The following is a 22,277-nucleotide window of genomic DNA, read 5'->3' as shown; positions in this document are numbered from 1 at the left end:
CTGGAGAGGACCAGGGAGCAGAACTGCAGTTTGTTGCAGCCCCCTGCTGTACTCCCTGGCTAGAGAGCATGCCACTGCGTACAGCCACAGATACTGTGAAGCACTCCAGCTGTGGGACATGACCAGGGCTGTATGTCTGTCTGTCTGATAGCTGAAACACTATATTTTGTAAATGTTTCCAAGCCTATTACACTTGGAAGTGGTTTCAAATATATATATGCAACCTTGGATAAATGCTGAGTAAATATAAGTCAGCCTATGTCAGAAAATGCCACAGAGACCTTAGTTTTTTTCCTGAAAGATTTTATCCCACCTACTAAAGTGTTGACAAACATGGTTTCTTTCTTCTTTTCACTTCCTGCCTCTATAGCAATTGCCAACGGAGCAGAAATTTCTATAAAGGCTGAGCTTCTCCGCAAAGAGTGAAGGACCAAGAGGCAGAGGATACCAACTTCCTGGTGGTGAACATCCTCAGAGGTCAGTAGGGCAAGGTAATACAAGGAAGTCAAAGGAAACATCCCACCTGGTATCCTATGAAATCCACATCTCTTCCAAATCTCACTGACCAGTTCTGCTTCGGGATTTCTGACTTCAATCAAACTGCCCAAAGGGAGGATGAGTACATAGGGTTTTTTGTTATGCTGGTGGAAATGAGGACCAAGGAATGCGTCCCCACTAAGGAAGAGAGAGTCCTATCATGATTACCAGACCAGCAAACTGGGGAGATTGGTCACAGTAGTGTCACCCATACCAGACATGAAGACTCAACAAGGAGACTTGATCAGGTCACAGATCATCCCTTCCTCCTGTACCATAACAGATGTTGCCTGCTCCAGCCAGTCTGGGACCCAGATGCCCAGCCCTGGTGAGGTGGGGGCAGATGCTGTATATATGTGGGTGGATGCTGTATACAGAATACATCCCATGCCTTGCTTGTGGGGCTGGTCTGACTCATACCATGCCCCTTGTGGGTCTGCTCAGACCACAGGGCAGCTGCAGAGACCAGATGGCAGGGCTCTACAGGCAGAATCTGACTTATGGTCAGATCCTGTCTGACAGTCTCTTCCTGTAGAGCAAGGCTATGTAAAAGCTCCCCCAAGTCTTCCTAACCACGGCAGTGATACAGGATCCACCAACATACTACAGTGCTGCATACTGTTTTACTGCAAAGGAAATTAGTACCAATGCCTCAGCTACTAGAGAGGCAGTCAGGACCAAAATTATGAATACTGCCATAATTAACAAAAGGAGAACTAGAAGTTGTGAAGTGCAATTTATCCCTGGAATAAAGTGGTAAAACTTCCTCTACAGTGGACTTCAAGTCTACAAAATAAATTTGTAGGTCCAAACTGACAAACAAAAAAGCATGGTATTCTCAGAGTAGAGAAACGGCCTGATTATTTGATTACTGGCATCTCACAATTTTCACAGTAAAACATACCTTAGACCTATACTTTTCAGAAGCTCTGTAAAAGTGAATGTTATCTCATCCAGGTCAACTGATGCAATAAAGATACAGATTCCCCATATCTCCTTCTTCTTTTTGATGTAGGCCTCCTAGAAGAAGAGAAAAGATAACTTTCACTTAACTTTATGAATTACCAGATGAAAGAACATAAATCTGTCTACCTGAACAAAAAGCTAGAAACAGTCACTTATGATTTCCAGTTATTTGGCAAGTCAAAGCATATTACAAATAGTAATTTTATCTTGCATAGAAAAATCCATTCAAATACGCATTCCTGCAATACAAGCTTTATTTTCTCTGTAAATTTTAAAATAGCTTCAAAATGTCAGTGATCTTTTTCACTGCAACAATAGTTAATGATAATTTTTGCTGTTTTGCATAAAGACATATTAATACAACAAATTTGAAGACTTGATAAATTAATGTAATATCTTTAGGAACTAGACCAGTTAGTCCTAGCCAAAAGCACTAAAACAAAGCCAAGATTTGCTCTAACGCACATAAAACCTCTATGATTCAAGTTGGGGTAGAATGTACATCGAGTTGCAGATGGATTGAGAATTTGACTCAACACTTTAGAAAAGAATAATCCAAATCCATGAAGTCTGAGAAATAAGGACAGAGAGATCTATTTTGGAGGGGAAAGGTGTTCATAAAGGAAGAGGGGGACTAAAAAAGTAGTAAGGGAAGATTAAGAAAGGTCCCTTCTTTTTTTTTTTTTTTGCAAACCCAGACCTCATTTAAGCTAATGGAGTTGAACTACTTTCCTTCATCTCATAAAATGTGGTAGCAATTAAACATTAGATAATAGAAATGTGTCTTACCCCTTACCAGTAGATGGCAGGAATAAGGTACAAGCAAGGTGTATATGACCTTTAGCAAAGAAAAGAATAGGTACATACCCTTTAATAATTAGTTTTAGAAATGTATTGTCCACATGGTTGAGTAAGAGGCCAACCTTTTTCTGCCTTAGGACAAGTAAAATGTGGGAAGCACCTGACCCTGAATTTTAAGGGCTCTTCCACCACTCCTTAAAATTATATAAGGGTGTTAACAACCTGTTTTAATGTCTTGCGAGAGAACTCCATGAAAAGATTAAGGAAAGAGATTAGGATTACGACTTGATAAACCGATCTGGCATGTAAGAAAGCAAAATATCACGTAATGTATAACACTTTGTTTGCATGGAAGTTCTGTCATGTGTCACAACCCAAGGGTGTGATTTTGTGTGCGCGCGCTTCGGCACTGCTAAATTATTTCCCGCCACTCGGAGCTTTCTTTGCAGGGTGCATTTCTTAGTTGCAAAGAGAAATGCATGGTGCAAAGGAGTTCCTGCCACCCGCATGCAAATTTGTGTCCCACTATTGGCCAGTTCTAAATTTTTTCCACGTGGCGGCTAGCGACTGGCTTGCTAGCCGTATAAGAGGCTTGAGCGGTTTCCGCCCAAGTTGGAGGACTCCACAACCATCTGGAGGAGGAGGACTTCACATCTAGTGAAGATCTCTAAGCGCTGCGGAGCCTATCGGACCCAGCGTGTACCTTGAGAAGGCTATAGGGGTCTGATCAACCTCTGGCCTTTCCCCGTCGCCGAACGATCCTTCGACGAACCCCTTCCCTGCGCGCAAGTTCCACGGAGCCTAGCAAACTTCGTGTGAGTGCATCTAGAGCTCTCTCTCCGAGTTGTTTTCTTCGGTTGACACGACGGGCTCGTGTGTTTAGAGCCTTCAACTGGATTGGGCTAGAGGTTCGTGTGGAAGGAACTCTTGTCCGCTTCTCTTCTTTTCTGTCTGTAACCGCAACTCAAGCAAGTTTTCCTGCCTGCACCGTGACCATCTTTGGTTTAAGTAAAATAATCTTTAATCAACCGCTAAGCGTCCGTGCCTAATTCTAGTCCGCCGGCCTGCATTCCCCGACCCGCGTGCCAGGGCTGCTGGCCACAGCCCGCTGCACGCCCCCGAGGCCTCAGACCGCTCCCGGCCCGCACATCATGCAGTGTAAGTGGTCTCATCTACTTGGCTAGGAATAGAAAGGTTAACTACACAATTAGACAAGCAGAAAAAAAAAATGCTGCTGAAATGTATTATTATCTGTTTCCTGAAAGTATTCCTCTTCACTTCATGATCTGGCTAGTACAGACAGACTGTAAACAAGGGTCCTCTCCAGAAGACCTACATGGTTTTATACAAAGAGTAACATAATTCTATGGGGCAGCAGAAGAATATTTCCTACTTGGCTGATTATCTCAATAAGCCCAGTAAAGTCTTGTTCATATGTTATACAAGAGGGACGTGAGAGTGAACATAAAGAACCACAAGATCTGTTATTTTGAGAGTGATCTCTGGATTCCTTATTAGGCCAGTGTGGCTCATAACCGTGGTGGACAAGCTATGTTTAGTTGGGGGGGGGAAAAAAAATGAATTTAATGTCTTATGATAGAGGCAGTACCATACCTGGCATAGGCAATGCATAGGGGGAGCATAGTGGGGACACGTGCCCCCGCTCCTAAAATTGGCCCTTGCTGGCCAGGGAGTGAGGAGCGCCAACTGGTGCCCCCTAGAGAAGCACCAGTGGCACTTCTAGCTTGCTGCCAGCAGTTCTGGGGTTGGCAATCAGCCGCTGGGGGACCCCCCTCCCTGCTGGCAATCAGCCACTGGTGCCACCCCAGAACCAGAGAGCCAGGAGGCACCAGTCACCCATGATAACTGGTGTCTCAAAGAACTCACAAATTCCATCCACAGCATAAGCAGGAAAGCTGAATAATACCATATTATTAGCATATCACTAACATGACAGAAACATGCCTGGCAGCAGATATGAAAAAGAAGGATGACTCCAGACATGTAGCCACTAAGTACCAAGAAAGTCAGCACCAGATCATCTGCACAACCAAGTCAGACATCAGAGTGACTGGAATAAAGGTTCTCTGTACAGTGTGCACTAATGCTGACAGAGTGGAAGAGCCTGAACTGTATTTCCAGACAGTACCATGGACATTTGGGCTACTTACAGATGTAACACCCCCCCCTACACTTTTCTTTAAACTTGGGGTGCTCCCGAGTCGAGCCCAGAATGTGCCCAGTAGAGGCATTGTGTTAGCTGGCCAACATCTGCATAGATCGGGCACTTCAGTGGTGCTTTTACGTAACAGCTGACTGAATCAATTTTTAGACAAAAGCACCAAAAAGCCACACTGATGCATCCGATCCATAGACGCTGGAGAGCTAGGTCGAGCTAATGTGCTACTTCTAGTAAAGCACATTTTGGGGTTTTTTTTCCCCATGTCTGTCAGCAGGCTTGATAACTAGCTGGGGTTGAGGTGCCTTATACACCATTAGTGGTCTATACGGAGTCTTTCAGCTGAAAGGGCTCAGCCCAGGTCCCACCAGGTTGTGCTATGAATCTTCCTCTGACCCAGGACCCAGAGCCTGCTGGACTGCATCAACAGAGCCATGTATGACTATAGCAGAAATTATCTGCCATCCTTGAATAAACTGCTATAAGGTAATCTGGCATCTAGCAGGTATATAAGAAGTGGTGTCTATTATTCAACAATACAAATTTCAAAAAGAAATGTAAAATTGACCTGTTGCAAAGAACACCTCAATTAAACCTTATTTACTATGCATGAAATTTCATTCTACAATAACAGAATTTTCCTAAAATCCTACTAATTTAATACCATATTTACTCATATACACATTTCCCAAAAAAATTAGCCCTCCAGAATTGGCACTATGTCCCTTGAGCAGGGAAACTGATTTCTGTGCCAGAAGGGAAGCATGGAGACAGTTATGACTAGGCTTGGCAGTATTCGATTATTATAGCTAAAACATCAATTATACCTCACACTCACAGACTATGGTAATAATAAATTGGGAATAATAATCAGTAATAATAAAAATTTATAAAAAGGGGACTGTAACAGGGAACTCCTACCCCTGTTACTAGACAGTGGGGAAAGAGAGACAAGGAGGGAGAGAGCCCAGAGAGGTTAAAGAGAAACAATGGGCAGCCTAATGACTCATCAATTAAGCAATTGGCTGCTGGTTCTGGCCTAATGACTCTGCAATTTATCAATCAGCTGTTCCTTCATAGGTGGAGGAAGCAGGCTGGAGGGAGATAACAACATGCTTAAATAAACTGCTACTCAAAGCCCAGAGTGGGGAAGGGGGAAGAATATTCAAGGCTCCAGCCCAGTGCCAGCAGGGTCCAGGCCAGGCCAGCTAAGGTGGGGACCACCACCTCTCCCCAAATTCCCAGACTCTGGGAGTGCCACTGCCCTCCTCTTCTGGACCCTGCCCACCCAGATCTTTCCTGATGAAGAAACAGAATGATTTAAAGCAGGTAGGATATACTGATTTACGGATACTTTTTATGGATACTTTCTGGTGATTTTATAAAGCTTTTAAAGCAGGTAGGATATACTGATTTACGGATACTTTTTATGGATACTTTCTGGTGATTTTATAAAGCTTTTAACTGTCATGTCATTACTAAACTGTCTGCCTCCCAGGCTCCTAATTTCACGCAATCCTGAACATTTAAATTCATAAAAAATGAACACAGTCCCCCTCATTACGCACAATACCGAAAATGTTAAATGGATAAAAAAACTCTAAATAAATGCTTAAAAATAAAAATTGATGGTAGCCATCAAAATTATTTAAAAAAATAATTTTAATTCTACCAAGCCTAGTTATGACTGCTCGGTGCTGTGCTTCTCTCCCTTCTCTCTGGCCACTGTTCAGGAGAAACAGAGTCCACTTCAGCCTCAGAGGCAGAGTTTTAACCCTCTCGGCCGCAATTGAACTTGCTGCCAGAGGATTAAAATTCTAGCTTCTGCCTAGAGAGCCAATGAGTTGGCTACGGGCAAGAGAGTTTGTCCATGCAGACTAGGGACCAACCCAAATCAAGGCAGAAAGACAATCTGGTGGGCCAATCACAGCATCAGCCACCATTTTCATGGGCTTACCGTGGCAGGGTCCCCCTCACGCCTGCGATTGGCTGAGGGGCCCCAGTGGGCCCACCCCTCACCTCTGACTGGCCAAGAGAGCTGCCTTTAATATGGCTCTGCCATATTATATACTGATTGGTGGAGGGCTACCCTTTGTGTGGCCCTGCCCCTTGTTGCTGATTGGGGGAGGGATGTGGGGCCACACAAGAGGCAAACTTTTCAGCCAATCAGTGGCAGAGGGTGCAGGCAGTGGCCACCATCTTGGCTGCTCCACACCCCCCACCCCCATTTAATAATAAATTTTCTCCCCCCACTCCTCTTCCCAGCAGGCTGCAAGGCTAGGAGCCAGCATTTTATTTTTAATAAGTTTTTTACCCCAGCAATTCCCTGGAGAGAGAGAAAAAAAACCCCAACCCTGAAAAAACTGCTGTTTTCCCCAGAAAGTTGGAAAAAAAAAAAATCATTATTTGAGTAGGTCCCTAATCATGACTGAAAACATCTTCTTTTCATTTTGCCTTCCCAAAACAAAGAGCATCTTATTTGGGAGCATGTAATATGTGATAAAATACAGTATTAAACATAGTTAAGACGCAATATTTTGTAAATTTCTTTTTTAAACCTGAATCCATTCCTAACATCAGTTTGCAGAACAGCTACTTAAATAACTTCTTATTTTTAAAGGGATCTTACATGAATCATTTTAAATATCACCAGTTTCCACCCCAGCACATTTTTTTTTAAAGGAAAGGTGGGGGGGAAGATGCAGTATTCTAAGGACTTTTATACCAAGTTTCTGGAAGAAGTTATAAGTAAAAAAAAAACAACCATGGGAGCTTAAAACAACAAGCCTCTTTTCAATACAACTCCTGTTACAACTTCTGCCTTAAAAGGATAAACTGCTAAGTAATGCAAATGATATTTGCAATACTTAGTATCAGTGCCTTCATTGTAAAAGTGCCTAAAATAAAAGAAAAAATTAAATCCAGGTGTCACTATTTTCATAGTAACATTCTTTCAACAGTCACTGAAAATGACTCCTCAAACTCTTTCCTTTTTCAGTTAAAAGAAAGCATGATGGTTAATTTAATGGCTGTTCAACACATTCTTGTATCAAAGCTAGGGGTGCACCGATAGAGATTTTTTGGGCTGATACCGATGGCCAATTTTTAACAAGCCATATTGGCCAATACTGATCTGATTGCCAATATGCAGAAGGGAAGCTTGGAGAGCAGCATTCAGCTGGTAAATCTGTTGTGGGGGGAAGGGGCAAGGGGAGGGAAGGGGCATGGGAGGGCAAACTGAGGCCTCCACAGTGAGGGAGGGAATGGGGCTGAGACTAGGGCAGGGCAGGTGACCAAGCCACAAGTGGCTCGTCCAGGGGGTGCAGGTAGGGGGTTCTCCGTTGTGCGTACACTCAGGGGAGACATGTACCCCCCAGATCTGTGCACAGGGCAAGGGCAGGCTGCCACTGCAGGCTGGGACCAGGGCAGCACCAGGCTCTAGCACTGGGAGGGGAGCTATAGGAGGGGCTGCAGCCACTCCAAAATCTGCCACAGACCCCCCCCAACCCACCCTCCAGTGCCACTGCCACCCACCCTTAGTACAGCCCAGCTCAGCCCCCACCACCAAGAACAGCCTCGCATTGTCCTGGGCCTAGCCTGCAGCGGCAACCTGCCCTCGCCCCACACGCAGATCCAGGGGCACATGCCCCACCATGCCCTCATAGGGGTGCGCATAGTAGCGGAGCCACCATGAGCTCCCCACGCACAGCTCAGTCCCACGCCCCGCCCCAGCTGGGCAGCACCTGCCCCTGCCTCAGCTCCATTCCCTCCCTCCCTCCCTCCCTCACAGCGGGAGCCTTGATCTACCACCCCGCCATGTCCCATCCCTCCCCCTTGTCCTTTCCTCCCCAGACTTATCAGCCAGACCTAGCTGCTCTCCTGGCCGCCTGCGTGCTGTGCTGCGGCTGCATGCATGCACGCATTTAATCGGCCACATCAGCCAAAAAAATCTGATTGCCAATACAGTCAATTTTCCTTATATCTGTGCCTATCCAATATGAGACTGATGTATCACTGCACCTCTAATCAAAGCAGGATTTATGGCAGATTTATTTTAATGCTGCTTTCTAATGGAACCTAAATTTTTCAAGTCCCAGCCTTCTTCATGAGGTTCAGCTGAAAAATTCAGATGCCATGTCATGCCAGTGCCCATTGTTAATAAGAGTCCAGCAGTCTCATTTGCTAAAGGTTCAAATCATAACAAGGATTTGGAGAAAGTTTTTAGAAATGGACTCACTTAATTTTTATTTAGCTCTTAAATCACCATTTAAGTTTCCCTTTAAACATCTGGAAACGGATGTAAACCCATATTGCTCCAGTAACGGCCTGCAGCTGGATCCTGCCTGTAGAGCTGTGTCATCCAGCCCATGGGACTCCCTACAGGCCCAGAAATTTGGCAGTGGAGGGAGCAATGGCAGCACTGATTGCCACTGCTCCCAGAGCCATGCCAATTATTGCTAGCAATGCTCTTCTGCAACAAAATTTCCAGACCTGAGGGGAGCCCCAGGAGCATAACTGGACCTGGTACTGGCAACGGGGGATGACATGGTAGGAGACCTACAGCTTGGTGGTCACCTGGGGGACAGTGATCACCAAATAATAGAATTCACCATAAGACGTCAAGTGGGTAAGGTAACTAGTAGGGTGAAAGTGCTAGACTTTAGGAAAGCTGATTTCAATGAACTCAGGCGTTTAGTCAAGGACGCACTGCAGAGTAAGAGTTTTAAAGAGTTGGGAGCCCAGGAAGGGTGGCTGTGCCTTAAGGAAATGATCCTTCGGGCACAGAGGGAGACAATCCTGATGCGGGGAAAAAGAGGAAAAGGGGCCAAGAGGCTTCCTTGGCTGACCAGAGAAATCCAGAGTAGTCTACGGGCTAAAAGGGGGGCATATAAAAAGTGGAAATGGGGAGAGATTACTAAAGAGGAGTATACCTCCTCTGCTCGCACTTGTAGGGAGGCAGTTAGACTGGCCAAAGCTACCATGGAGCTGAGGATGGCATCCCAAGTTAAGGTTAAAGAAAAATTGTTTTTTAGATATATAGGGAGTAAAAGGAAGGCCCAGGGTGGAATAGGACCTCTACTAAATGGGCAGAAGCAATTGGTGACGGACAGGGGGGACAAGGCTGAACTCCTCAACGAGTTCTTTGCCTCAGTGTTCTTAAGCGAGGGGCAAGACAAGTCTCTCACTGGGGTTGTAGAGAGGCGGCAGCAGGGCACCAGACTACCAAGCGTAGACCCTGAGATGGTGCAGAGGCACTTGGAGGAACTGGATGCGTTTAAGTCGGCAGGCCCGGATGAGCTCCATCTGAGGGTACTGAAGGCACTGGCTGACGTCACTGCACAGCCACTGGCGGGAATATTTGAACACTCATGTCGCATGGGCCAGGTCCCGGAGGACTGGAAAAGGGCCAATGTGGTCCCCATTTTCAAGAAGTGAAGGAAGGAGGACGCGGGCAACTATAGGCCAGTCAGTCTCACCTCCATCCTAGGCAAAGTCTTTGAAAAAATTATCAAGGCTCACATTTGCGAAAGCCCGGCAGGAAAAATTATACTGAGGGGAAACCAGCACGGGTTTGTAGCAGGTAGATCATGCCTGACTAATCTAGTCTCTTTTTATGACCAGGTTACAAAACACCTGGACTCAGGAGTAGGGGTTGATGTCGTTTACTTAGACTTCAGGAAGGCCTTCGATACAGTATCCCACCCCATACTGGTGAACAAGTTAAGAGGCTGTGACTTGGATGACTACACAGTCCGGTGGGTGGCGAATTGACTAGAGAGTCACACCCAGAGAGTCGTAGTGGGTGGGTCGGTATCAACCTGGAAGGGTGTGGGCAGTGGGGTCCCGCAAGGCTCGGTCCTTGGACTGATACTCTTCAATGTCTTCATCAGTGACTTGGACGAGGGAATGAAGTGTACTCTGTCCAAATTTGCGGATGACACAAAACTGTGGGGAGAAGTGGACACACCGGAGGGCAGGGAACAACTACAAGCAGGTTGGACATATGGGCGGAAAACAACAGAATGCAATTCAACAAGGAGAAATGCAAAGTGCTGCACCTAGGGAGGAAAAATGTCCAGCATACCTACTGCCTAAGAAATGACCTGCTTGGGGGCAGGGAAGCGGAAAGGGATCTTGGAGTCCTAGTGGACTCCGAGATGAACATGAGTCGTCAGTGTGATGAAGTCATCAGAAAAGCTAATGGCACTTTATCGTGCATCAGCAGATGAATGACGAACAGAACCAAGGAGGTGATACTTCCCCTCTATCGGGCGCTGGTCAGACCGCAGTTGGAATACTGCGTGCAATTTTGGGTGCCACACTTCAAGAGGGATGTGGATAACCTGGAGAGGGTCTACAGAAGAGCCACTTGGATGGTTAAGGGCTTGCAAGCCAAGCTCTATGAGGAGAGACTAGGGCACCTGGACCTCTTCAGCCTCCGCAAGAGAAGGTTAAGAGGTGACCCTGTGGCTGCCTATAAGTTCATCATGGGGGCACAGAAGGGAATTGGTGAGGCGCCCCGGGGGTTACAAGAAATAATGGCATAAGCTAGCTTAGAGCAGATTTACACTGGACATTAGGAAGAACTTCTTCACAGTTCGAGTGGCCAAAGTCTGGAATGGGCTCCCAAGGGAGGTGGTGCTCTCCCCTACCCTGGGGGTCTTCAAGAGGAGGTTAGATAGGCATCTAGCTGGGGTCATCTAAACCCAGCACTCTTTCCTGCCTATGCAGGGGGTCGAATGATCTATTGAGCTCCCTTCCGACCCTAACATCTATGAATCTACAAGGAGGAACAACCACGGTAGCAGCCCCAGGTGCCACCTTTGTGGGGAAGCACAAAAAAATCATCACCACAGCAGCAGCTGACCATGTCATCACCACTGGCAAGGTGGCAGCCAGTGCTGCCTCATGTCCAGCTCTGCTTTCAGGCAGCCCTGCTGGCCAGAAGACATGAATGGTCCTGCGCACTGGATCAGGCCGGATGGGTTGTATACCACTGATGTAGGCTAATTGTATTCCTTAAAAATATATTCATTAAGGGCCTTAGAATGTTCTTATTGAAACCCTTGAAATCTTAGTAAATTTGTATGTCCAGTAATAAGCAAAAACAAACAGTCCTATTAAAAGTTTTTAGAAAATGTCAAGTATTATCATTCACAAGCACATAAACAACATGTACTTGCAAGATTTTGACATACTTCAATCTCACACAAAATGTTTATCCACTAAGGAAATATAATAGTTGTTTTTTTTTAATTTTTATCTTTTACTTTACTGAAGATTTTAGAGGGAGATACATAAATGTAGCCAATGTGAAAGCCTTTGATTAAATATCATTTCAAGTCAGGATCAGTTGCATCTTCTATAACTTCAATAGGACAGACCTGTGGTTGACCTAGATTATGTTAGATTACATTTTAAAGTTTTAACTTGCCTTAAATTTAAAAAAATAAGCACAAAATACTAAAACCATACTGCAAAGTAAAAAAAACAAAACCCCCCACAGTAAAATGTATTACTTTTAGTACACAAAAAGCATATGTGCACTGCGAGGGAGCAGATCGCAATTTTAATCAGCTTGTCAACAAAATCCACTGTGGGCCAGCAGAAGCAGCCTATCGTAGGAACCAAGAAATTGCCAAAAACAAGTACACAGAGCAGCAATTCTCAATCTTTTTAGATTCAAGAGCCCCCACATAACCTTCCCAGATTTAGTGACACCCCATTTCAAAAACAAAATTTCACTTGTTTCTTGACTATGGAAAAACAGAGTAAGTCTTTGTTGCAAAGAACTCAGACAGACCACAACAGGTCAGAAAGTTTTTTACACCATCGACTCCTATTTGATATTTCTGGGTTTATCTTGTGAATCATATGTGTTTGCATATCTAACACATGCTAATGTCATGCAGCATCCTAAAAAAGGATCTCAAGGAATCACTGACAGTGGAAAAAATCTGAAATTGAAGTGCTGAAGCCCTTCAGACTATTGAAAATTCAGTAGTCAGTCATAATCCAAAAAAATCAAATCTGAACATTAACTGAAATTATCTTAATACCATGCCTCAATTTCTCACAACCTGCATCCCTGTCAGAAATGTTATGGTTGCTTAGGAGGCCTCATGCCTCAAAAGCAGCAGTCAACTCGGGAATTATGAACAGGTCAGATGAGAAAAAATGGTCACAACTCCATTAAAGTCAGATATCCATGAAAGTGCAATGTAATCTTGTGAAGGACTCACAATGTCTCTAGCAATTGGCAGAAAACCCTACTCTTTTCTGTGGTACTTAAGTAGTTTCTAATAACAAGACTGAAAAATGACAGGTTTATTTTGTGCACAGTGAAATTTGATTGGTCTAATTGCATCAGATTTTGTCAGTTATATGATTTCCTGACACCAGTGATAGATTAGTGAACTAATAAATGTCTACTAGATAGACCGTTAAATAATGACATCCTGTTTACCCACTGTATGCTCTGACAAGACTGTCAGCTAACAAGACAATAAAAAGATGATCTCTTCACTGGTATAGTGTAAAAAGATTTTTTTTTTTTTTTTTTACAAGTTTCAAACAATTCACCAGGTTTTTCCTAACCTTGTTCTCTGAAATAATTCAACTGTTTTGGCTGATTTATGTATGCCTTAGATTGAATCTTTTTAAACATATGTCCAACATCAAAAATTTCAGCCCAAAGTTACAAGGAAAGTGAAATAAGATCCTTCCAGCAGCCTTAAAAGGCAGCACTGCCAGGCTCCACCTAAAAGACTGAAAACAGGGAATGCCTTTCCAGATAACTTGTTTAACTGCTCAATAACAGGTTTGAGTGCTTTCACTTAGCCACATCAGGAAATGAGTATCTTTACAAGGCAAATCTCAATTTACTTAAAAGCATTAGACTATAAGATCACAAGTCGGGTCATGAGAATAATGTTCCACCAAAATGACCCTATCTGTAACATTTCCGAGCAGTCAAGGTAACGTATTCAAAACAAAATCGCTCCTCTTATATAAATTTCAGCCCCCCCCACACAAAAAAAGCAATTTAGTGTTCATCCTGATAATATATCCCTGGAGCATCAGATCTTAGGATATGCTACCACAGATAAGTTTTAGAAAACTATGCCAATACATCAGCTCTGTCAATACTATGACTCCTCTCACGCAGCAGAGGAAAAAATGGGGAAGCCATTCTGGACTCTTTGTGGATGGCAATTTTGGAATGGCAGGAGGCCAACCACAAGAGAAAAAAGAGAGCAAAAAACTTATCCTTTGAGGCAAAGACAGTGGTGCAGATAAGATGAGATCTTTTATTGCACAGCATTGCAACCAAGCTAATTAGTCTAAGCAGGGGCAGGCAATTATTTCAGGTGGAGGGTGACTTACTGAGTTTTGGCAAGCCATCAAAGGCCACATGACAGGCAGCCAGGGGCAGATAAATATTAATTTTCTAAATTTTTTAGGGGCCCCGCAGGCCAGATAGAATGGTCTGGTGGGCCGCATCTGGCCCGCACTTTGCCCACCCCTGGTCTAAGAACAACACTGTTCAAACACAGGTGCATAGCTTCTGGCTAGGGGTGCACAGATGAAGATTTTTTGGGCTGATACCAATGGCCGATTATTGACCAGCCATATTGGCCGATACCGATCCAATTGCCAATGTGCAATCTGTCAGCTTAGAGAGCAGTGTCCAGCTGATAAGTCTTTGGGGGGAAGGGGGGGGGGGCAAATCGAGACCTCCACAGTGAGCAAGAGAGTGGGCCAGGGGCAGGGGCTGCCCAGCTGAAGTGCAGCAGGGTGCAAAATGAAGTAGGCAGCTTATTGGGGGGGGGGGGGGTTGTCTTATGCAAGAAAGCATATTTTAAAAGTTTGAAGACAATATCTCACTATATAAAACACATTTCTTCCAGTATTTACCAAAAGACTAGGCATTAAACAAGTTCTATCTGAGAATGGCCATTAGATGATCTTTAATATGCTTAGATAGTACAATTCAAACAGAATGTTAAAAGAACATTTTTTTTTATTTATTTATTTTTTAACTATAGCTTAGTTTGAGAAGTTTACTTTCACTTCCTCACAGATTTCAGGGCAGTCCAGGGCAGAAACAAAACTGATGGCATTGATGAGGAGCTCTTTGCTATGGACAAGTGTCATCCACTGAAACATCAAATCCTACTCACTCATCTCTGAAAAGTGAAGCATAGAAGAACTGAAGAGGGGACTTTCATTGCTCGCTTTGCAAGCAGAGAGCCCTGGCAGGCACCTCCCCTTCCACCTCTATACCCTTTGCATGCAGTACTTTTATGAAACAATACAACAACATCATACAACGTGGATTATATACGCAGGAACACAATGATACTCGACTATCACCTTCCAATCCGCTGAACAAAAGCATACATCTCAGCTCTCCAAGGACTTGGCTACTATCAAGTGGATGAAAATCATTTGGTTCAAGGTGAATTCCAAAAAGACTGCCAGTGGGGAAAAAGTAAAGAGTACTCCAAGAGCTCACCAAATCCAAAACAGCAGCCTTTGGGAGTATCTGACAGTTTCAACTTCTAGTTTTACTTAGATTTCTTGACTTTTCAGTAGCCAATTATTTAAGTAGCACAAGTCACCTGTCTGCATCTATGACCAGCAGGAAGATTAAAGTCTTTCCGTTTCCCATGGAATAACCGAGTAAACCATGGATTTTACGTTTTACCAGAGGCAAACACAGATTTCTCATTTAACAAGAGAAATCAGTGGATTTTGCAATGAGCTCCCTGCAGGTTGGCAGAGTTCCAGCCTGCAGGGAGCTGGGAGGGAGCAGGAGGAAGGCTGTGGGACAGGGGGTGCCACATGCATGTACATGCCGATGGTCCAAGGCAGCCATCTGAGGGGGAAGGAGGGGATTGAGACCCCTGTAGGGAGGGAGGGAGGAAGATGGGCAGGGCTGAGTCTGCTGCCTAGTCAGGGGGTGCTTAGGGCTTGAGGTCCTGGGCTGAATGCCTGGCTGTAGGGCTCCAGTGGACAGCAGGACGGGGATGTGGGTAACTCATCTGGGGGAGGGAGAAAGGGCCGGCTCCCCGCTGCTGCACGCCCTCCCCGGGGGTGGCGGGGGGGACCCATGCCCGCCAGATCTGTACATGGGGCAGACACAGACTCCTGCCCTACTTCCCTCCCTCTTCACAGCTCAGCAGACATGACCCAGCCCCACAGAGAGCAGCAGGGCCACAAGGAGTTCTTCTCACCACTGAGAGCTCTGCACTGCCTGGGCGACGCACATGCCGCTGCTGTGAGGGGCTCAGCCCCATGCTGCTGCTCTCACTGCAGCCCTGTGAGCAGGAGGCACATCGCCAGGCCAGTGTGGAGGTCACAGTGGCAAGTGTCACAACCCAAAGTTGTGATTTTTTGTTTGTGTGCTTCGGCGCTGCTAAATTATTTTCCCGCTAAATTGCAGCTTCCTTGCACGGTGGAGTTTTCTGCTGCAGAAGAGAACCCCGGTGCAACGGAGAATTTCCCGCCAATTTGTAGCTTTCTTTGCATGGTGCATTTCTTTTGCATCTGAGAAATGCACGATGCAAAGGAGTTCCCGCCATTTGTATGAAGATTCGTGCCACATTATTGGCCGATTCTAATATATGCACACGTGGCGGCTAGCGATTGGCTTGCTAGCCGTATAAAGAGCTTGGGTGGTTTTCGCCCAAGTTGGAGAGAAATGAGCTGGAGAGAGCGCAATTGGAGTTCGAGGGGGAGAGCGTGAAGATCTCTAAGCGCTGCGGATCCTTACGGACCCAATGCATTTCTTAAGAAGGCAACAGAGGTCTGAACAGCCTCTGGCCTCTCCCCGTCGCCGATAAATTCCTAGACGTATCCCTTCCTGCAGATTAAAGATATGAACCTGCGGAGCTTTAACAACTCCGGGGCCAGAGAACCGAACCGAACCCATGGAGCTTCGACAACTCCGTGGGAGAGAAATTACCGAACCCGCGGAGCTTTAACAACTCCGGGGCAAAAGAACCGAATTTGTCATAGTCCTCCAACGAGGATTTAAGCGGAGCTGCACCTGGAAACTGTCCAGCCTACGCCACGACCATCTTGGCTGTAAGTAAATAATCTTTAAATCAACCATTATGCCTCCGTGACTAATTCTAGCTCGCCCCCGGTCTCGCGTGCCCGGGCTGCTGGCCACAGCCCGCGTGCACAAAGATGGGCCCGGCTCGCCCCCAGCCCGCACAGCAAGTAGCTTCTCCGCACAGCTCCCCTGCTCCCTGCTGCACCGAGTCGCGCCCACTGGGCTGCGGAGTTCCCACGGGAGGAAAGTAGGGCAGCAGGGAACAAATGGCCTACACAGAGAAGCTGATCACCGCCATGAGCTCTGCCCTGCTTCCCTCCCCCAGGATCTCCACATCCCAGTGGGCGTGACCCAAAATGGCAGGAAGCAGAGGAGCTGCGTGGAGAAGCTGCTCCCCACTGCTTGCTCCGCGCTGCCCTGGCAACGCGCCTCCTGCGCACAGGGCTGCAGAAAGCAGCAGTGTGGGGCTGTGCCCCCAAAGCTTCTTCACGTGGCACTGCTGCTCCACGCCACACTGGGTCATGCCCGCTTGGCTGCGGAGGCCCCAAGGGAAGGAAGCAGGGCATGAACCCGACCCCAGGCCTGTAGCCTGTGCCTGCCCCACATACAGATCTAGGGAGCGTGGGTCCCCCATGCCCACCAGAAGTGAAAGCAGTGGCAGAGAGCCACCCCCACCACCACCTAAGCCCACAGCAGGCAGCAAGGGACAGTAGGGGTAGGGAGCTGCAGACCCAGGTCTGTAGCCCTAGCAGCTGGGGGCTGCCTCTGGCAGGGCTGAGTGAGCAGGGGATGTGGCTGAAGGGTGAGGGGCACCAGCAAGGCGGGGGGGCCCCCCCGAGTGAGAGGCACAAGCAGGACCAGGGGCTGGGGGAGGGGAGGGGAGGGAAGGGGGGGCACCAGCAGGGCCAGAGGTGCTGTTGGGGGACCTTGAATTTTAACCACAGATTTGGGGGGTTTTATTAGAAAATTTGCAGTTTTTTAAATCAGGGAAAAACAGGATCCCTGCCATTTCCCATCTTTAAAATTGCCCATGGGAGTAACTCAAGTTATACCTAAGAGGTCGCTTCACCTAACATGACCCATCATGCAATAGCGACATTCTATCTAAAAAGCAAGACTCATGAGCAGGGAGCTGGGTTTTCCATTTCCCATGGAAAAAATGGAGTAAAACAAAGATTTCCCCCTTTACTAGAGTAAAACACAGATTTCTTATTTTAGCAGAGAAACCCACAGATCTTGCAGTTTTGCAACATGCCCTGTGCAGGCTGGCAGTTCCAGTCTACAGGAGTCAGGGAGTGAGCAGGAAAGGCGGTCAGGCAGGGGGGCACCATGTGCATGTTTATGCATGTGGCTGCCAGGCAGCCTGGAGAGCAGCTCCCACAGGTAGGTGGCAGGATTGAGGCCCCCATGGGGAGGGAGAGAGGGAGCTGGGCAGGGCTGGGACTAGGGCTTGAGTTGCTGCCCAGCCGAGCAGTGCATAGGGCTTGGGGCCACAACATGCAGTCGCAGGACCCTGACAGGGAATGGGACGGGGCCGTGGGCGGCTCATCTGGGGGCAGGGGGAAGGGGCTAGCTCCCTGCTGCTGTATGCACTTCCAGGGGAGCAGGGGGAATACATTCCCCACAGATCTAGGCATAGGGTGGGGGAAGGGGCAGGTTGCTCGCTGAGGGCTTAGGCTTCTGCCCTGCTGCCCTGCCCTGGGGCCTCCTCAGCCCTGTGGGTATGACCCAGCACTGCAGGGCACAGTGGGGGCCGTGCAGGAAAGCTGCTTGCCACTGCAAGCTCTGCACTGCCCTGGTGATGCGTCCCCTGCGCAGCTGCACCAGCAGGGGAAGCAGTGCAGGGTTGTACCCCTCACTGCAGCCCAGTGTACAGGGGACACATCACCAGGGCAGCATGGAGCTCGCAGCACTGAGTCAGGATGCAGAGGCCCTGGGGAAGGGCAGCAGAGTTGGAGCCCAAGCTCCATGCATAGATCTGCAGGGCACAGGTCACTCCTGCCCCCCCAGGGGCACACACAGTTGCGGGGAGCCACCCCCCTCCACCCAAGCCCACAGAAGGCAGGCAGCAAGCAGGGGGCGGGGGGGGGGGGGGCAGCACGCACGCGCACTGGGCTCCATTCTGCTGCAGCACCCACTGCTCCTCCTGCCAGGGGCAGGAGGCTGTGGACTCGAGTCCCTGGCCAATTTTCCCTGGCAGATGGGGCCTCCCTCCAGTAGGGCTGGTGAGGGCAGGAGGCTGTGAGTGGAGGTGAAGGGCACCAGTAGGGCTGGGGGGGGGGTTGTGGGGGCTTTTCATTTTAATCACTGATTAGGGGGGTTTAATCTGAGAATTCACAGTCTTTCATCAGGGAAAACCATGCTCCCTGCTCATGAGAGAAGCAGGATCCACATTTCTTGACAACTGGCCGACCAATTTCAAACTCATTCTGAGAAAAAATTAAAGATGTTCAAAAATCTTATCTCCTTCAGAGTAAAATACAGGACTTGCTAACTTGCCCCAGATCTCCAATAGCAAGTTAAATTTAACACTTTTTGACTGAGGGAGATCTTTTCTTAGTCATTTATTTTGATATTGGGGGAAGTGCTTAGACATAATAGGGATCAATACCATATAAAGAGAAAGACATACCAGAAGTCTAAGTGAGGTTATTTTAAATACAATTACACACACACACACACACACACACACACACACACACACACACACACACTCTTTGAATGGAATGGGAACTATAAGTAAACGGCACTTATATTAAAACGTAGCATTTAAAAACCACACCTTTCACTTACGTACATTAACTGTTCCTGTTTCTCAAGTCCATATTTTTCAGCCTGAAACTTTATGAAGATAGCTCCACCATGTGGTAAAATGATATTCTAATTCAAAAGGCAAATTTTAGAACTTAAAACCAACAAATTATGGTAACCTAGAATTGTCCAATTTTCATGGCATCTACACACAGCTTTGACTGACTTCAGCAAGTTGTGGGTGTTCCTGGCTGCTATAAGGCTGCCGGTACATAAAATATCTGGTATGTTAGCAGGAAACTAGGTTATCGTGCAAAAAGGGCAAGTCATCTTTCACAGTAAAATGATCTGGTCATCTCACTTCAATTCCCTCCTGTGTGTCCTTCATTTAGTTAAAAAAAATAAATAAATAAAAGTTACAGCCATACTGGGTACTAACAAGCAACCTTACTGACAGTATCCAAAAAGCCAATAAACTGAATGAGCATAGGAACTGCAGAACTTTCTTGGCCCTAGAAGTGGTTCTTGTACAAAAACGTTGAAACCCAGTAGTGGTCCAGCCTCACAGATACCAATCATATCTATCTGCAGACAAATAAGCAATGTTGAACTGTACCATTCAACAGTTTCAGGAGTCAACTACACTTGCTTCTTTAAAATAAAGGAGTTAAATTAGGAAACAGATGCAAACCAGCATTGCCAGGTGTATGATAATTATTGTATTTGTACTATAATTTCAACATTTCATAGATTCATAGATGTTAGGGTCAGAAGGGACCTCAATAGATCATCGAGTCCGACCCCCTGCATAAGCAGGAAAGAGTGCTGGGTCTAGATGACCCCAGCTAGATACTCGTCTAACCTCCTCTTGAAGACCCCCAGGGTAGGGGAGAGCACCACCTCCCTTGGGAGCCCATTCCAGACCTTGGCCACTCGAACTGTGAAGAAGTTCTTCCTAATGTCCAATCTAAATCTGCTCTCTGCTAGCTTCTGGCCATTGTTTCTTGTAACCCACGGGGGCACCTTGGTGAATAAATACTCACCAATTCCCTTCTGTGCCCCCGTGATGAACTTATAGGCAGCCACAAGGTCGCCTCTCAACCTTCTCTTGCGGAGGCTGAAAAGGTCCAGTTTCTCTAGTCTCTCCTCGTAGGGCTTGGTCTGCAGGCCCTTGACCATACGAGTGGCCCTTCTCTGGACCCTCTCCAGGTTATCCGCATCCTTCTTGAAGTGTGGCGCCCAGAATTGCACGCAGTACTCCAACTGCGGTCTGACCAGTGCCCTATAGAGGGGAAGTATCACCTCCTTGGACCTATTCATCATGCATCTGCTGATGCACGATAAAGTGCCATTGGCTTTTCTGATGGCTTTGTCACACTGCCGGCTCATGTTCATCTTGGAGTCCACTAGGACTCCAAGATCCCTTTCCACCTCTGTGCCACCCAGCAGGTCATTCCCTAGGCTGTAGGTGTGCTGGACATTTTTCCTCCCTAGGTGCAGCACTTTGCATTTCTCCTTGTTGAACTGCATCCTGTTGTTTTCTGCCCACTTGTCCAACCTATCCAGGTCTGCCTGCAGCTGTTCCCTGCCCTCCGGCATGTCCACTTCTTCCCATAGCTTTGTGTCATCTGCAAACTTGGACAGAGTACATTTGACTCCCTCGTCCAAGTCACTGATGAAGACATTAAAGAGTATCGGTCCAAGGACCGAGCCCTGCGGGACCCCACTGCCCACACCCTTCCAGGTCAAGACCGACCCATCCACCACGACTCTCTGGGTGCGACCTTCTAGCCAATTCGCCACCCACCGGACTGTGTAGTCATCCACATCACAGCCTCTTAGCTTGTTCACCAGTATGGGGTGGGATACCGTATCGAAGGCCTTCCTGAAGTCTAAGTATACGACATCCACCCCTCCTCCTGTGTCCAGGCGTTTCGTAACCTGGTCATAGAAAGAGACTAGATTGGTCAGGCATGATCTGCCCGCCACAAACCCGTGCTGGTTTCCCCTCAGCATAATTTGCCCTGCCGGGCTCTCACAAATGTGAGCCTTGATAATTTTTTCAAAGACTTTACCAAGGATGGAGGTGAGACTGACTGGCCTATAGTTGCCCGGGTCCTCCTTCCTCCCCTTTTTGAAAATGGGGACCACGTTAGCCCTTTTCCAAACCTCCGGGACTTGGCCCGTGCGCCACGAGCGTTCGAATATTCCTGCCAGTGGCTCTGCAATGATGTTGGCCAGTGCCTTCAGCACCCTCAGATGGAGCTCATCCGGGCCTGCCGACTTAAAGGCATCCAGTTCTTCCAAGTGACTCTGCACCACCTCAGGATCTACGTATGGAAGTCTGGCGCCTTGCTGCTGCTGTACACTGCATGACCAATAATAGTAAAAGTATCCAAAATGTACAATATTTTTTGAGACAGTTAATATGCAAGACCCAAATCACTCTGAGGGAATCTTAACTGACTTCTGGGTTTGATGTCAGCACTTTCTTATGACTGCGTGCCTTTAAATAAAGAAATGCTTCAACTTTGATGACTCAGTTCTCACTCACTCACTGGCGATTTACAGTGAGCAATATAAAGTAAGAAAGAAAAAGACATATTTGCATACTTATTTGCATATTTTTCAGTGTACAATAATTTTTTCAGAAAATACGATAATTGTGAGCTTCCAATATGATAATTTCATATTTAAGTCCTGACAATGCTAATGCAAACCCACCAATCAAGGTGATATACAAATAAATGTGTGTGAAAGCAGACTTGTAAAACAGTATTGTTATGTGGCTGATGTTGCTTGACATTTAAACTAAGTGCTGCTGTGTGGGGGGGGGGAGGAGTGGGGGGTTGGCAGTGTTGATTATCAAAGTATAATTTTTCAAAGGGACTGCCCCATTGTCAATCTCATCTGGTGCTTCTGAGTAGTCTCTCCTCCGTGCTTCTGCATTCTTCCTCCCTCATCCCCAAGCCTTATAGA

The 22,277-nt window shown here is 46.7% G+C and overlaps 1 protein-coding gene across 2 annotated transcripts in view; it reads right to left on the bottom strand.

Moving 5' to 3' along the window:
* The window catches only part of RB1 (RB transcriptional corepressor 1), a 133,894-nt gene that overhangs the window by 98,056 nt on the left and 13,561 nt on the right, over positions 1-22,277 (bottom strand). For both annotated transcript variants that reach the window (XM_059729033.1, XM_059729058.1), the window contains exon 3: positions 1,442-1,557. In XM_059729033.1, the coding sequence (XP_059585016.1) occupies positions 1,442-1,557 (116 nt within the window). The remainder of the gene's footprint in view (positions 1-1,441; positions 1,558-22,277) is intronic.

This window comes from Alligator mississippiensis, chromosome 1 (assembly GCF_030867095.1).
Source record: "Alligator mississippiensis isolate rAllMis1 chromosome 1, rAllMis1, whole genome shotgun sequence".
NCBI classification, from domain to species: Eukaryota; Metazoa; Chordata; order Crocodylia; family Alligatoridae; genus Alligator; species Alligator mississippiensis.
Note: the sequence above shows the minus strand (reverse complement) of the source record. Positions and strands in the feature narration are given on the sequence as shown.